This window comes from Centropristis striata, chromosome 7 (genome assembly GCF_030273125.1).
Source record: "Centropristis striata isolate RG_2023a ecotype Rhode Island chromosome 7, C.striata_1.0, whole genome shotgun sequence".
Taxonomy (NCBI): Eukaryota; Metazoa; Chordata; class Actinopteri; order Perciformes; family Serranidae; genus Centropristis; species Centropristis striata.
Genome location: NC_081523.1, coordinates 6,791,134 through 6,808,906, shown reverse-complemented (window position 1 = coordinate 6,808,906; position 17,773 = coordinate 6,791,134). Strand labels below are relative to the sequence as shown.

At 37.6% G+C, this 17,773-nt stretch overlaps 1 protein-coding gene across 3 annotated transcripts in view; it reads right to left on the bottom strand.

Moving 5' to 3' along the window:
- ksr2 (kinase suppressor of ras 2) overlaps positions 1 to 17,773 on the bottom strand; it is a 191,141-nt gene that overhangs the window by 129,500 nt on the left and 43,868 nt on the right. For 2 of the 3 annotated variants that reach the window (XM_059336669.1, XM_059336668.1), the window contains exons 4-5: positions 10,642 to 10,677; positions 7,557 to 8,058 (exon numbers count right to left, since the gene is read on the bottom strand). In XM_059336669.1, coding sequence (XP_059192652.1) covers positions 7,557 to 8,058; positions 10,642 to 10,677 — 538 coding nt within the window. The remainder of the gene's footprint in view (positions 1 to 7,556; positions 8,059 to 10,641; positions 10,678 to 17,773) is intronic. The other variant, XM_059336671.1, reaches the window with a different exon arrangement.

The window sequence follows — 17,773 nt, the reverse complement described above, 5'->3', positions numbered from 1 at the left end:
TCTCCTTTTATCGTTTCATAAATCAGAAAATACTGTCACTGTCACTCTGTGCAAGTTTGTTGTTTACATTAAGATATTATTATATAATATTTTATTGCATTACAAGTTTTCTGAAACTTTATGTTGCAAATGCAAATTATGTGTTAACTCAGTAAATATGTGCTAATCTGCATACATTTCTAGGCCATTAACCTGAACATTAAGTAAAGCAAATTTCAAAAGTTTTGTTGATAAATTAGATTCAAAGTTTTTGACAGATGGAAATTGAGATACATCCTTTTTGCCCTTTCATAAATCAGAAAATACTGTCAAAAGCCATGGAAAAAAAATCAATTTTGTCAGGTTTTTAGGAACAAAATGTTCTCTAAATCAGGGTGTGAATGATATATTGACAAACCTCTCTGTGAACACTTTCAGAATATAGTTGGGAATAAAACTGGTACATTTGGTGTCTGTAAGTGGAGCTGAAGTTGAGATTTATGAGGAAAAAATAATTTTGAGAAAACGGACTTTAGAGGTTTTTATACATTCTTAATGGAAATGACTATTAAAAGACAAAATATTGATTCTAATTCATTGCAACAATAATATAGATGTAAAACACATAATATTGTGCAGGAGAGTGAGAGCTTTCTAATGAAGGTTTAGACTATGTTCACAGTAGGAAGCTAACTTTTGGTGAATTTAGGAGAATTTGCCAAAATATGGTAAAATATACACCTTTATGTTTGTTTTGGATGTTTTCTGTCCACTATTCTGAAAGTGTTATGGGAGAAAAATAGCCCAAAACCTCAAAATTACAGCAAATAATGCTGCTAATCCTACTGAGAATCAACAGCTCAGTCTACCAATCAATATAACTACTTTTTACTAGGTAAAAATGACTATTGCCGCCCAGTTCAAAATGGCAAAAAGTGAACCTTAGATGAGCATCTAATGTAAAAAGTCAAATCCAAATATCACTGACAGCAGTCGGAGGACCAAAAGAGGTAAAACACAACTGAATTTATTCAGAATTGCACTTGACAGGTGGTGAGAAAGAAAACTTAATTTCCCCACACAGGTGAAACTTTCCTTCCTTATGCATTACGACTTGTGAAATTGGCAGCTGTTCCATCTCAGGGTGAGATTTTCTTGGAATTATAGATATTACTGAACACATCGCTAAGGAGGCAATTTGCTCATTATTTCTATGGAGGGATAGAAACCAGCCTGTGGTTCAATGCAGGATGAAAGGAAAACACATTATCTCACAGACAAACGCATTAGACCAAGAAGCACAAAGCTATAAAGAAGACTATGAGGGTCCACGAAGGCAGATCACAGTATTTGCTGAGTTTTTACTATAAAAGCGACAGGAAACAATTTGCGGACCATGATTGCAGAAACACTCGGGTACAGTATCTGAAAAACACATCTTGTGCATCTGAAGGCGAATAAACGTTAAAAAAAGAGGCTTTTTCTCATTAGGAAGACCATTAAGATGCCTTTAAAACACTTAATGACAACTTTAGAGACAAAACACAATGAAGTCACTTTAATATGTATGTTTTTTTAGCCTGTATAAAGCCAATAACATCCATATTCCGCAATCCATTTTATCAGTAATTTCTCCAGTTTCCCAGAAAATACTCAAGCAAAGCAGAATACAATTAAAAAGCCTTCATATGTCCATGTATAATGCATGGTACAGCAGCTTTAAATTAATCAAATTACTCTAGGACAATGGGCAATTATTATATTTCATATAAAGAAATGTCACTTATCCATCAGCGGGAAAGCCAAATCTCCCTTCAACGCAGTGTGCCGGGCATTCTTACACATTCAGCAACATGGTCTTTGTGCTGTATTATGCGGTGATAATGAGATATTAGGCCATATCTCATTAAGATAAAGGGAGAAAAATGTCTCTTGGGGTCAGAGAGTAATCCCCGGTTATTGTGTCCCGGCCACAGTGCCAGGCAATTAAGAAAGAGAAAATGAGGACCTAAGGAGCACTCGGAGCTTATTAAAATTATGAGGTTGGTAATAGGGGGAAATGTGGGTCCAAGAAATGGAGCCGGGTATCACAGAAAAGCAGCCATTATTATATAGCCTTATATGTTAGATTTAGGGTTTGGTTTGCTGCGATGAAATGTTGGCATGTTGTTGTTTTTTATCCAAGAAGGCTGAGGAATCTAAAATCAATGTAGCATATTGGGGAGTACTGGGGGAAAATTGTTAGCAAACAATTTGAAAGAATTTATTTTAAATGTCCAGCTTGGTGCTGATCCACAGGTTCTGCTTCTTGGTTTACCCAGTACTCATATTAAAAGGGACTCATCAAAGAAGGCTGCTCAGTATTTTCACATTTGCTGCTCAAAAGAATATATTGCTCAGATTGATTGATAATCCACCTCCAACAACTTTTGAACTGGGGGGATGAAGCTGTCAGCAAATGATTTCTACTCAATTAGTTATTTTTCCACTCCATGCCTGAACCAAAATGTGTTTATTTTAACATTTTATTTTGAAAGCTTACATGTGTTTGCTTTTATTTTGAAGGCGGGTCTAACACGTTTCTACAGTAACGCCGTATGGTGTGTTTAATTTACACTGAAAATCGGAACTTGAAAGTCGGAAGTTGTAGTTCGGAACAACATAGAAAATTCTGACATTCGTGCAGACCTTGAACGCACCATTTGCCATACCACACAAACACCGGACTCTCTATGTGCTGCAATGTAAATTATTCTTACTAAGGGATCATTAATCCTCTGTTTTACTGCCGATGATTGTTTTTGAGTTATAAGGCAGGACATTCATTTACTTCTAATTATTAATATTGTTTTATTTTCCTTTTCAAAAAAAAAAAAAAGCATTTTCTCCCGAAATGGAAATTTAGATTATTGTAAAAATTGTTTTTTTTATTACTCTTCTTTCTTTCCAGATGTGTATTTTCTCCATCACTGTCAATTGTAATGGGACGGAGCATTTTCTTTTTTCCTTTTTTATTAATATTTTTAATTTAGATTTTATATACAGAACAGACAATAACACAGCTCAGGTAAGGAATTGCAATGTACGAGTCGATGTATGGAAAATAAAAATGAAAATAAAATAACAATAAAAGGTAAATAATGAGTGGTCAGTACATTAAAGCAGTCACAATACCTCAGACCCCAATAGCAGAGAGGCACCAATAGATAAAAAGGCAAAACAGGGTTATAGAGAAACCGGTCTGGAAGGAAGATAACATCTAGGTCAGAGGTGGGCAATTCATTTTCCCAAGGTGCCACATGACCAATACCACGAAGATTGTGGGGGCCGGACCAAAACTCGGAACTAAATTCTGCTTAATATTAATTTAATCGCTTTATAAAATACAGTAAATTATCTGGTTTTGAGCTGCTACTGATAAGAATACAATCTTGTGATGCTTTTATTTTGAAAAGGCGCCGTCCAGTGGGAAACGGGTGCTTTTATTTTGAAAGGTAGTGACAGGATATAACAGGTAGAATGGTAAAAATTTAAAACGAACGTAAAATAATAACGAGTGCGTCGTAATTCATATAAAGTTGATATAAAGTATGAAAAAGGCTTCTATAGTGGCGGCTGACAGGACACAAGGTTTGTTAAAGTTTATTTTCTTCTGTCATATATATTAGTGGCTATATTTGTTGTCTTAACTATAGTAAAAGTGCTTGTTAGCTCAAGTGCTAATGCTAATGTTTGTTAGCTCTTACGGTGGATTCACAAGGTGACCAAGGAATGTCTTATTTTTATGTTCATGGAGCTACGATTTTAAATAAATCTTGTGAACTATCAGTAAAGAGTCGAGTCTTTGCAGGTAGGTACGTAAACCACCTTCAAAATAAAAGCACTGCGGTTGTATTGAACTAATTTCTGGGTAACCTCATGCGGGCCGGACGAGGGCAGCCAACGGGCCGGATGTGGCCCGTGGGCCGCCCAATGCCCAGGTCTGATCTAGGTCCTTAAGAGGAACCCTCGTAGTATGGAGGGTCCAATATGTTCCAGATAAGGGCCCCATACTTTATAGAAAGCATCCACAGAAGAGTGCAGCATACAAGAGATGAATTCAATGGGAATGCAGCCCATATTGAGATTGTGCCAAGATTTTTTTGATATTTTGGGACAGAGCATTTTCATTGTATTGTCTGTATTACATAATAAGTAGGTTTTTTTGTGGCCACAGTGTGTTGTTGTTTGTTGTTTTTGTCTATGTTGGAAAATCCAATAAAAATATCACTCAAAAAAAAAAATCAATGTAGCATTAAATAGAATTATAGTACGCTATGAACTTCCAGGCTTCTAACTTCAGGTATTTACTCTTTCATGGAGGAAAAAAAAAAACAGACGCCAACTTTGCAATGAAGCCAATTCCCTCGCGCACACAGATACGAAACAAACAAGGCCGAGTGGCTCATGCCAGAACTGAGCCACCAACTTGATGCTTGCCAGCACCGTCCTCCAACCAATTATGATGTATTATGAGAGGTACTTGGCCATCAGAGAAGCCAGCAGATCTGCCCCGTCTCGATGAGTTGCAACATTTCCAGGCACACACAGGCCATTGATTAGTGGGGCTCAACTCACAGCCTGCAGTCTATCAGCGCTCAGGGACCGGTAATCAATTCTCTAATGCCGTTTGAGCCTATTCACTGCAGCTATGATCCACTCCTCGCCGTGCAGATACACATGCACGGACATGTGTGTGTGTGTATGTGTGTTTGTGTGTGTGCACGACCCAACACACACCAAAATAACCCAGATGGCCATCGTAAAAGCAGCGGACAACTCCCAAATATTAACTTACCAAGTGTAGCGGTGATAGTGCACTGTCATCTAATGGCATTAGCAGAGAGTGCAGCTCTCCTGAGGGGGGGCTCTGGTTCCTGATTACCTAGCAGTGGTGGACCCTGTTTGTGGCCAAATCTGATCAGCATAGCACCAGACACAGGCATGGCCGGTCAGGAACTCAGCCCCGAGGCCCCTTATCTCTACCGACAGGCTGTAGCTTCTTGATGGGCAAGGATGTCCTCCCTGGAATTAATCTGATTGGGCTCTGGTGGAAGATTATGTTGGAGTAAAAGTGCTGAAAGGAAAGGTGGGGCCCTAACTTCCTTTCTCTGCTCCACGGATCAGATGGAATTATGTTGCGAGACCTTGTACAGATCAGGAAGAGCGAGCACTGAATCTCTGAATGCTCGCTCCGGGCGGGACATCTGCTCAAACTGACCGACCGAGCAGTAACAACTTACAATATTGTCTCTGAGAAACTTTATAAACACGGTAATTGACAGTCAAACGAATGTGTGCAATAAGAACCATGATGCCTAAAGGCCTTTTCGGGCCAAATGCGAATAATTCATGCGAATAAATTGCACAACTCTTTAAAAACTCAAGTCCATTTATCTCTATGAGCCTGGAATCTGAGACTTTGGGGTTTTTGCGGTGCAGGTTTTTTCGATTTATTTGTATTTAGGATGCAGATAAAGCTCAGCATTTACAATAATAAGCCTATTTAGTACCACTCAAAGTGCAGGTACGTCTCAAAAAATTTGAATATTGTGAAAGAGTTCAATCTGCTGGTCCTGGGTCAGTGGTGGTTTGGGTCCATGTCCTCTGCTGCTGCTGGTCCACTGTGTTTTCTGAAGTCCACAGTCAACATAGCAGCCATCTAGCAGGAGGAGGAGGAGGAGGAGGTCCATCTAGCAGGACATTTTAGAGTCTTCATGCTTCCACAAGCTCTTTGGAGATGCTGCTTTCATTTTCCAGCAGGACTTGGCACCTGCCCACACTGGCAAAGGTACCAAAAGCTGCTTCAATGACCATGGTGTTACTGGGCTGGACTGGCCAGCAAACTCCCCATAGGAGTCTATGGGCTGTTGTCAAGAGGAAGGTGAGAGACACCAGATGAGCTGAAGGCTGCTATAAAAGCAACATGGTGCTGTAGGCTGATCTCCTCCATGACACCAAGTATTAATGCACTAATTCATGATTCAAAAGGAGCCAAACCAAGTATTGATGGATAGAAATGAACAGACTTTTCAGAAGCCTGACATTTGTGTCTATATATCCATTTTTCAAGATTAAGATTTAAGATTAACTTTATTATTATCAACTTTATTAATCCCACAATGTGGAAATTCAACCTCTGCATTTAACCCATCCTTTTTTTTACACACAAGTGAACACACCATGCAAAGAGCATTTTATTGATCTTATTTTATATTCTAATTTTCTGAGACACTGAGTTTTGGGTTTTCGTTATCTCTAAGCCATAATCATCAAAATTACAAGAAATACAGGCTTGAAATATTTCACTCTACGTGTAATAAATCTATATAATATACGAGTTTCACTTTTTGAAATAATTGACAAATAATATTTTACTTTTTCACAATATTCAATTTTTTTTTAGATGTATCTGTAAATGCAACCACACTCTAACTTTTCTACAGAGCATTGCCTTACTATGGACCTATCACCACCACAATAGAGAGTGGGGTGATTATAGTCAACACAAGCATGAGCTGTGTGTTTGTGCAACGGTATGAAACACAAGGAACGTGATTATTCAGACTTGGTGAGAAAGTTTGAATGCAAAAAATAGTCAATAAATAATCCATATTTTCTTTTTAAGCTTCAAAATGTGCTGCTCATATTTCTATGGTACACTTATCCCTGTTTCTAATCAAAAACATAAACAAAGATGTCATAATACTGACGGAAATACCCAACTAGAAATGGAAACACAGATGGAAGCATATTTCAACAAGGCAGCATAAATCATCAGAACACCGGCTCAGCAATATCAATATCAATATCAATATCAATATCAATATCAATATCATGTGCAGGCAATCAATATGCTGTCAATTTCACTTCCTCTTTATATGGAGTTTCAGAAGGGTAAGCTTCTATATCAGGTGTTGATCAGATATTGATCAGGTGTTGATCAGATATTGATCAGATATTGATCAGGTGTTGATCAGGTGTTGATCAGGTGTTGATCAGATATTGATCAGATATTGATCAGGTGTTGATCAGGTATTGATCAGGTATCGATCAGTTGTTGATCAGGTATTGATCAGGTGTTGATCAGGCGTTGATCATGTATTGATCAGGTATTGATCAGGTATTGATCAGGTGTTGATCAGGTATTGATTAGGTGTTGATCTGGTATTGATCAGCTGTTTATCTGATATTGATCAGGTGTTATACTATTTATATATTTATCTTTTGTAAACTAAGCTACAGAACTAAAGTAGAGTAAAATGAATTATCTTTTGTGTTTTTAAACTGATTATAATTGTCATTACAGTCGTGGGAAAAATCCTTGACGTCAGATTACATCAATAACTCAGAATTAGTTATAGTTTAGTTTTCATTCCTGCATTAAAAGACTTCTCAATCAACCTGAGAGTGATTCACATCTTGTGCTTTGTGATTTGACCTTTGTGTTGCTAATTCTACTGTGGTTTGGACTATTAAGTAAACACCAAGCACCAACTGTTTTCCATTAAAAATCCAGAGGAGAATATAACACTTACTTTGGTGTCTGTGTGTCCTCCAAGCGGTTCCCCAGCTGGAACTCGTGGGATTTGCTGCGGTGCAGCGCGGTGAAGCCCGGCAGCAGATGGATGAGCTTGCGGCTTGGCGGGGGTGGCGTGCCCGGGGCCTTCACTTTGTTCCTTCGCCTCATGGGGGGGGTGCCAGGCGGGGTCATGGTGTTGACCACCAAGGGAGTCCGAGGAGGTGTGTGGCCAAAATGCCTCTGGCGGGGTGACGGGGGCAGCGAGCGGTGACCAAAGTCCAAAGGAGGGAAGAGCCCTGTGGCCGGGCTGTCGACGGTCAGTCGATCGGCATATAAAGGGGGGGCCAGGGCCTGGGGGCTGTGGCACATGTGCTGGTTGTACTTGGACTGGACTTTGGGGCTTTGGGAGAGCTGGTACCGGATCCACTGGCTGACCTCTGGCTGGCACACCGGAGTGTTTTCTTTGCCCGATTCAGAGGTGGGCCACTGGATGGACCAGTCCTGCTTCGCCTGGCTCCCTGTGGGAAGAACACAGACACAGAGACTGATTTAACCCTCTGGAGTCCATCTAGTTATTGAAAATACACGTTTTGATTAAAGTTATAATGAACCTGGTCTCACAGGAATCCGTGGAATAGCCATGGAATCACTCAAATTTCCATGAAACTGACACGGATTTCCCTACAATGCAAGTTAATGACAGTCATATCCCGTGGCTATTCCATGGATATTTATATTTCCTATTGGTTTGTTCCAAGTCACGTGACTTTCAAGGTTCCGGCAGTCAGAACAAAAAACATGGCGGACAGTTCTCTCATTTTTAGTGAAAAAATCAATATTTTGACTTAGTTTCTGCATAAAAATGGATTTTGATCACATTTCTAGCGAGAAATATATGTTTTATTTTCTAAATATTCACTCAGTGAATGTACATAATCACTTTGTATGACTGTCATTAACTTGCATTGTAGCGAAATCCGTGGCTATTCCACGGATTTTGAGTTAAGTGAATCCGTGGCTATTTCACGGATTCCTGTGAGACCATGTTGGTGATAATATAGTAATTAATATTTATATATTTATGATATAATATTTATTAGGGCTGGGACTTTAACGCGTTAATTAAGATTAATTAATTACACAAAAATTAACGCGTTACATTTTTTTTACATATTTTAATCACACTTATTTTTGCACTGCGGAACGTTTCTCACTGGATGAGTTTCAGGCGGACCGATTATACTGGAGCACCAACTAGTGTTGATGAGTTCAGACAACAACAAACCACAGTGAACATGAAGGAAGAAGCTGATGAGACCTTTGGTTGGCCCCGTGGATGATGGGACATTTAGTTACTAAAAACCAACGGATGGAAGCGTCGATAAGAGCATGGTTGTGTTGCTATGCAACAAGGAATTCACGATTGCAGGGTGTATTTATTTTAAATCATGTTTTAATGATCAATGATGTAGCCGAAACATGCTTTGGTTTGTCACCATTAAAAAACAAAACACGGCAGAGTTTTATCTGCTCCAGGCATCGATTAGGGATGCACGATATTATCGGCACGTTATCGGTATCGGCCGATATTGGCTTGAAAATGAACTATTGGACATCGGCCAACACGCCGATAAAATAAAGTGATTAAATAATGGGGTTCACATCACCTCTCTGCTGCACCTTGTTTGTAGCTCATAGAACTGTGCAGTGTAGTCTGAGCCCACCTATTTATTTATGTTCTGATTAGGGACTGAAGCTGCTTATTTTTTTTGTACTTTTTGTGATTTTGTTTGCACAGTGCAGATTGAGTCGTCACATATTGGGCTCCTGTTTTAAGTTAAATTTTAATTTAAGCAGCAGTCTGTAAGGTACATGTAGTTTTATTCAATTTGGGTGTAATTGCTGTACAGTTGCACTTTTCACATGTTCCCAGTGAACACAGGTTATGTTTACTTATTATGTCAGTTGGGAAATTGGCCAAATTTGCCCTGATTGTGGGTATTAGTTGTACGGGGGAAAAAAATATCGGTATCGGTAATCGGCTAAATGAGTTGTAAAAAAACAACATATCGGATATCGGCAAAAAAATCCAATATCGTGCATCCCTAGCATCGATACAATAGTCCAAGATCGATTCTCCGACTCAGACTCAGAGCAGACATGAGATCTGATCGTACCAGTCCAAATTGATAAATGCCGAGCTTTGCATAGAAATGATCGTACGCTCACTTTACGCTCACTTTCTGTCATACGCTCGTTTGATAGAGTGATAGAGTGCCAGTTTTTTATTACTTATCTGTAGTGTCGTATATAGCCATGCTAATTGTGGCTGTTTAATCTGCAAAAGTTTTGGGAAATCTGTCTGTAAACTTTCTGCCTCATTAATAGATTGATGATAGACTTCCCATTAACTCTGTATAATCCTCAGACCCCATAACTTTCATTGGAACTACTTTCTGAAGAGTTAGTCCCTATAGAAGCTGTTGTAACCATGTTGTTATGCTAAAAATGTTTAATTTAACATACATTTTCAGCACTAAAATCTCAGGGGATGATGTCTCAAAATCAGGGCATAAAAGAAAAAACCTATCTGCATGGCTAAATACTACTTGTGATGAGTGAGAAAATGTTTTTTTCACATAATTTGGGCGAACATTTTTGTGTAATATAGTGTATCACGTTAAACTAAAGTGGTTCTTGTCATGCACTTAATACTAAAACATCCATTAGCTCTACTTCTTGATTGCAGCAGTAAGAGTAATCCTGGCAGCAGGCAGACATTTACGACCAGAAAATGTGCTCAATTTGGGTAATGAAGAATTAACTCCGCTGTTATCTGATGCGAACGTATTAGTAGTGCAGTGGTGTTCAAATATGCTGATGTGGAGCAGATTAAGCATGAATGGATGGAGCAAGAGAGTGAGAAAAATGGAGGAGTGCACCAAAACAGAACGGGTCAAAGCTGCATGAGTCATAACACAAGCCGACTTCTACCGAAAAACTTTCTGCTGAATGAGAAACAGAGAGGCAATAGAGGCAAAATAATTGAAGGTGAGCAGCCAAAATGAGTGTTTTTTTGAGCTCGGATGACAATACTTTACCTCCATTACTGTGCAATTTATCCTCCTCAAGTTGTTCTTCAGAAAGAAGCAAAAAAAAAAAGAATGTTTATTGATCTTGCAGAGACACAGCTGAAATAGTCTGCAACATCCTACTTTGTCTTTCCATCTGCAGCTATGCATAGCCAAAAGGCTGTTCAGCAAAACAAAACATAATGTAGGTACAATTGATCCTGGGTGCATCTCAGCAGATGCAGCATCTCATACATGACTCTGGGCAAAATCTACCTCGCAGTCTTCAAAAACTGCGATTGACCGCCGAGCTACACTTAATGCAAATTTCTGTCAACAAGCAACACACTTTATGTTTGTTTGTGTCATTATTTTTCTTCCCTGTGACATTGTCTCTAAGGAACTATAAGCATCAAAAACACAAACTTCAAACACAATATCAACACCAGCAACATCAAATGAAGCACAAAATATATCTCCCATAAAAGGTCCCGGTGGAGTTGCTAAACTTGATGGTGGGGAGAAAAAAAACCCTGCAGCCTTTCCTATTCGTGTAATGTTATGAAGAAGAGGCCGCGAGGAAGAACGGCTGCAAAGACACAAGGGACATAATATACAGGAATGTTTAAGGAGCTCATTTCCTTTTTTTAATATATTTTATTTAGTCTTAAATTTCTTGTTAAGACTGCAAGTTCTCAATCACCAAAGGTTATATTTAGCGCTACAGAAACATAACAAAACATTTAGTTTTAACAGAAACAGTGGTGCAGAAACATGGAGGGTGTGATAATTGTTAAAACTGCAGCAAATTAATGTAGTTATTTGAGTAATTCACAGATAACCTTAAACGCAAAGGTTGGAATGGCTGTTTGGAACATTATTCTGTTAAAAGAATAAAAGAAACGTGTCACATCTTCATTAAGTTTTCTCCTTATAGAGCAACAAAGTGGGAGCATGGACTGTATAAAAGCCCATTGGTCTGTTGACAGCCAGTTTGAAGACATTGTGGCCTTTGCCATCTTGTTTTTTTGGAGAGAGTGGATCTGAATCAATCACAACGTAGCCACACCCTAAAGCGTGTTGCCTAATTTAACCCAAATGGGACTATAATTAACAAAATGAGCATCATGCTGTATTGAAGTGGCTTGAAACTAACATGTGAAAACAAAAGTAACATTGTTATTTGAAGTAACATCTTACATAATAACGTGATGCACTGAACTATGTCCCTTCCAGAAGACACAAGGTCTTCGTAACTGCATCACTTCCAGCATTTACATGCATTTATTTTACTCTTAAAACCATCTTTTATAACGCCTAATCAGGAACTTTTTTTGCTCTAACCTTAGAGAAGTAACCTAAATGCAATAAAATGTAGACCTTCTCACAACATTGAGTTTATGTGTAATTACGGGTTGATATACTGCAACCGGTAGGACCATTACTTTTGGAATCACTCCTGGTGATCGTATTTGAGGGGAGGAACAAATGAAACGTATGATTTGGAGGAGTTAAGGTAAGATAAGGCAAGTTAAGTTAAGGTAAGTTAAGTAAAAGTAAGGTAAGATAAGGCAAGTTAAGGTAAGGTAAGATAAGGCAAGTTAAGGTAAGGTAAGTTAAAGTAAGGTAAGGTAAGATAAGGTAAGGTAAGGCAAGTTAAGGTAAGGTAAGATAAGGTAAGGTAAGGCAAGTTAAGGTAAGGTAAGATAAGCTAAAGAAAGGTAAGGTAAGGTGAGATAAGACAAGTTAAGGTAAGGTAAGGTGAGATAAGCTAAAGTAAGGTAAGGTAAGGTGAGATAAGACAAGTTAAGGTAAGGTAAGGTGAGATAAGCTAAAGTAAGGTAAGGTAAGGTAAGATAAGACAAGTTAAGGTAAGTTAAAGTAAGATAAGTTAAGTTAAAGTAAGGTAAGGTAAGGTAAGGCAAGTTAAGTAAGGTAAGATAACATAAGGCAAGTTAAGGTAAGGTAAGATAAGTTAAGTTAAGTTAAGTTAAGTTAAGTTAAGTTAAGTTAAGTTAAGTTAAGTTAAGATAAGATAAGATAAGATAAGATAAGATAAGATAAGATATTCCTTTGTTAGTCCCACAACTGTGAAATGTCCAAATAAACGTGTTGATCATTTGTTTGTGTGGAATTTACATGTCATCCCCGTATAAGTGAGGATTTTCTCCATGTTCTCCCGCTTCCTCCAGCAATCCAAAGTCATGCAGGTTAGCTTAAATATTGACTTGAAATTGCCAAAACATGAGTGTGAGTGTGAGTGTGAGTGGCTGTCTGCCTCTCTGCGTCAGCCCCGTTCGGCCCTGAACGCCTTCACCCGATGTCAGCTGTGATCGGCTCCACCAGCCCTCCCAGCGACCCTGAAGAAGCAGTTACAGATAATGGATGGATGGATGTTTATTAGTGAATAGGGTCTCTCGAGTGAAGCTGTCGCTGCTGCCGCTCTGACCTCAGTGTGGCTGCCTGACAACTAGCTCACACTTGTGTCTGAACCCACATAAAGAGGCCCACATCTCAACCTTGAAAAGCCCCTTCAGAAAGACATTAAGATGCAGAAAAAGCACGAAAGAGTGGGCCCAAAAGATTGCTCATCCACACGTGTGAGGGGGATGCTCAATCAAGCCTCCTTTATTAGCAGGAGTAAAAACCACAACAGGCCACTCAGAAATGTAAAAGTTCAGCTTGACCCCGCATGAATGACTGTAACTAATCAACGGCCACTGGAGAGTTCACACCACCGGGGCTGGGAATACAGATGAGAGGCAACAGAGAGCTGATTGCTTTTGGTCAGGAGGTGCTGTATACCTGACACACGGGATGCCAATTTGTACTGTCCATTCGGAAATTAACACCTTGTGAAATCTAACAAGATTTGGAAATGTCAACCAGTCACCTTTGATCTAAACGATGAGCTTCCCTTTGGTAATTATATTCTTGCATCACTTTAAAAATGCTTTTGACGGTGCTTATCAAGCCGATACCCGAGTGAAATTTCTCTGCAAGAGAAGCAATGAACTTGAATCACACTCATGAAACTGTTGCTTCAAGTAATGAGTCAATTCATCAAGCGCACTAGTATCTTAGCAACTGCTTCAGCAAAATAGTAACAAGACTTGACTTGTGAATTTCTTGTTTCACATGATCTCACCTAGGCAAACCGAAAAAAAAAAAAAAAACCTCGCTGATAAATGAGACGAAGAACACAGACTGAGCATAACCCCTTTGAGAAATGTCATTTAAGTTAATTTGTGTGGCTCGTGCTCGTTAGAGAGTAAGTTTTAGAAGTTACTTTTCGTGCAGAGCTCTGATAGATAAAAGAAAGGAGTTTTGTAGTTTATCACAACTTGTAGAAGACGTTTTAACGGAGTTTTCACCTGCTGATATCAAGGCTCGACTACTCAATCAATTTCTGCCAAAGCATTCCTACTCAGTGACATTAAAACACTGCTTTTCTTTTGCTATATTTCTTCTTTTAGTTGAGATGCATTTACCCCTTTTATAGAGAATTGGGGGTGGGGATACAGGGGACATTTTATGTTGGACTAAATGACAAAAAAGACACAAAATGACCAAAAAAGACACAAAATGACCAAAAAGAGACACAAAATGACTAAAAAGAGACACAAAATGACAAAAAAAGACACAAAATTACCAAAAAAGACACAAAATGACCAAAAAGACACAAAATGACCAAAAAAGTCACAAAAAGAGAAGACACAATGACCAAAAAACAAACAAACAGAAGACACAAAATGACCAAAAAAGACCAAAAATGACCCAAAAAAACACAAAATGACCAAAAAAAGACACAACAGACACACAATGACAAAAAAAGACACAACAAAGACACAAAAAAGACACAAATGACCAAAAAAATACACAAAATGACTTACAATGACATGAAAATACATGGAAAGGATCCAAAAATGGACAAAATAGCCAAGACTCCACAGTAGATGCAGTGAAACAATTTGATTGGTTGATTAATTAATTATATTACAGATTTATGACATCATTATGACTTCAGATTCCCCACTTTCAGATCATGTAAACGCTTTTATCTGGCATCTACTGTTGACCTGCTATCCCCCCCTAAAAGTCCCCTGTCCCCCATCCCCAGTTCTCTATAAAAGGGGTAAATGCATCTCAACTAAAAGAAGAAATATAGCAAAAGAAAAGCAGTGTTTTAACTCTATGGAGTCTTGGGCTATTTTGTCCATTTTTGGATCCTTTTCATGTATTTTCATGTCCTTGTAAGTCATTTTGTGTATTTTTTGGTAATTTTGTCTCTTTTGTGTCTTTGTTGTGTCTTTTTTTTTTTGTCATTTTGTGTCTGTTGTGTCTTTTTTAGTTATTTTGTGTCATTTTTTTTCATTTTGTGTCTTCTGGGGTTTCTTTTGGTCATTGTGTCTTCTCTTTTTGTGTCTTTTTTTGTCATTTTGTGTCTTTTTTTGGTCATTTTGTGTCTTTATATGGTCATTTTATGTCTTTTTTTGGTCATTTTGGGTCTTTTTTTAGTCATTTTGGGTCTTTTGTTGGTCATTTTGGGTCTTTTTTTGTCATTTTGGGTCTTTTTTAAGTTATTTTGTGTCTTTTGTGTCTTTTTTTGTCATTTTGTGTCTTTTTTTAGTCATTTCGTGTCTTTTTTAGTCATTTTGTGTCTTTTTTGGTCATTCTGTGTCTTTTTTTTTTCTTTTTTAGTCTTTTTTTTTGTCATTTTGTGTCTTTTTTAGTCCTTTAGTCCAACATAAAATGTGATTTTGAATCTTTTTTTTAACTTTAAAAACACTATCATGCTCAATAAAGAATTTTAAATGTTAAAAGGTGTCAAATATAACATATAAGAGGGTTAGATCCAGTTCTATCATTTTATACTAAATATATTTGAGCTTGTCTCCAGTTTTACTTGGTATATCATCATCAAACTGAAACTGGCCTCATGGAGTTTACAGCCAGAACTTTAGAGGTAAATTTACAGTAGGGCTCCACGCTGCTTTGTTTTCTAGTCTGGATGTCATCAAGAAGTCTGGATTTGGACTGTTTTGACTTTTGACTCCAGAGGGTTAATGTCACTGAGTAGGAATGTTTTGGCAGAGGGAGGACAGAATATGCAAGAGGAGACGAGATTGAAGGAGAGGAAAGAGAAGTAAAGGAGGAGGAGGAATAACATGAATTAGGGTGATGACGACAGGAGGTGAAGAAGAAACGTTGTCATGTTGAGAAGAAAAGAGCAGATGCACCAGGGGGGAAGGAAAGGAACCAGGACTCATCCTCCTGAACACCCCTGGGTGGTCCTTCAGTGGCTGTTAACTAATTAGCAGAACTTTGAGTCCCACTGATTACGTCGATAAACCCTCAACTTGAAAGAGTCAGGATTAAAAACATCACTATCATAAGTCATTTTGTGTCTTTCTATGTCTTTTTTTAGTCATTTTGTGTCTTTTTTTTTATCATTTTGTGTCTTTTTTAGTCTTTTTGTGTATTTTTTTAGTCATTTTGTGTCTTTTTTGGTCATTTTGGGTCATTTTTGGTATTTTTTGTCATTTTGTGTCTTTTTTTGTCATTTTGGGTCTATCTTTAGTCATTTCGTGTCTTTTTTTAGTCTTTTTGTGTATTTTTTTTAGTCATTTTGGGTCTTTTTTTGTCATTTTGGGGCTTTTTTTGGTCATTTTGGGTCATTTTTGGTATTTTTTGGTCATTTTGTGTCTTTTTTTGGTCATTTTGTATCTTTTTTTTTTTGTCATTTTGTGTCTTTTTTTGGTCATTTTGTGTCTTTTTTGGTCATTTTGGGTCCTTTATTGGACAAACCCTCAACTTGAAAGAGTCAGGATTAAAAAAGAAAAAAGTTTACAGTGCATCTATTGAACGCAGCCATTTCGCCCTTTTCACCAAATCCTGTTTACAGTGGCAGTGAGATAAACCAGCTACTGTCCCGCTGGCATTTCACTGCCATTTAGCCCAGAGAAGCAACACATCTAGAGGTAATTAGTCCAATTATGAGGCTATTATCTGCCTTTCTCAAAGCCTCACCGCATGTTAACTTTGCCACATTAATGGTGTTGTGGTGCCCCGTTTGCATTAATCACCTGCAGAGGAGAAGCCGGGTGCTTCGGGTGCATTGTTTGGTGCGACAGTTGATGTGGAGATGCAGGTTTATTCAGGTGAGGGGAGAGAATAATGGAAGATTGATGATGACGTGGCTGCAAAATTACATCTGAAGTTATGCATAAAGAGCAGCATTCACTAATGCATGAAACAGAATCTGGTCTGTGAGGACACTGACATTGATTTCTCTCAAGGAATCTTTTTTTTGTTAAATTGAAAATTCCTTTCTAATGTATCACATTTCGATCATTTCTTACCATGATGCAGTTTAAATATTATTTAACTCTATGGAGTCTTTTTGAATCCTTTTCATCCTGCCTGTATACACCACTTAAAAAATGTTTAAATGCCATGTTGTTGTTTTTTTTTTCTTCAGCACAACCTCACCTATATGACCTGATAATAATTGATTTTTTATTCTGACTTACTGGGTCAACATTTTTTAACCAAAAAGACAAGTGTCTTGTGTGTTTAGCTTAACAATTTGGGTCATTTTGTGTATTTTTTGGTAATTTTGTGTCTTTTTTGGTCATTTTGTGTCTTTTGTTGTGTCTTTTTTTAGTTATTTCGTGTCTTTTTCTATCTTTTTTAGTCATTTTGAGTCTTTTTTTAGTTATTTTGTGTGTTTTTAGTCATTTTGTGTCTTTTTCTGTCTTTTTTTGTCATTTTGTGTCTTTTTTTGGTCATTTTGTGTCTTTTTTAAGTCATTTTGTGTCTTTTTTTAGTCATATTTATCTTTTTTTAGTCATTTCGTATCTTTTTTTAGTCTTTCTGTGTCTTTTTTTAGTCATTTTGTGTCTTTTTTTGTCATTTTGTGTCTTTTTTTGGTCATTTTGTGTCTTTTTTTGGTCATTTTGTGTCCATTTTTAGTAATTTTGTGTCTGTTTTTGGTCATTTTGTGTCTTTTTTAGTCCTTTAGTCCAACATAAAAAGTGATTTTGAATCTTTTTTTATACTTTTAAAACACTATCATGCTCAATAAAGAATTTTAAATGTTGCAAATGTGAACAAAGGTGTCAAATCTAACATATAAGAGGGTTACATCCAGTTCTATCAT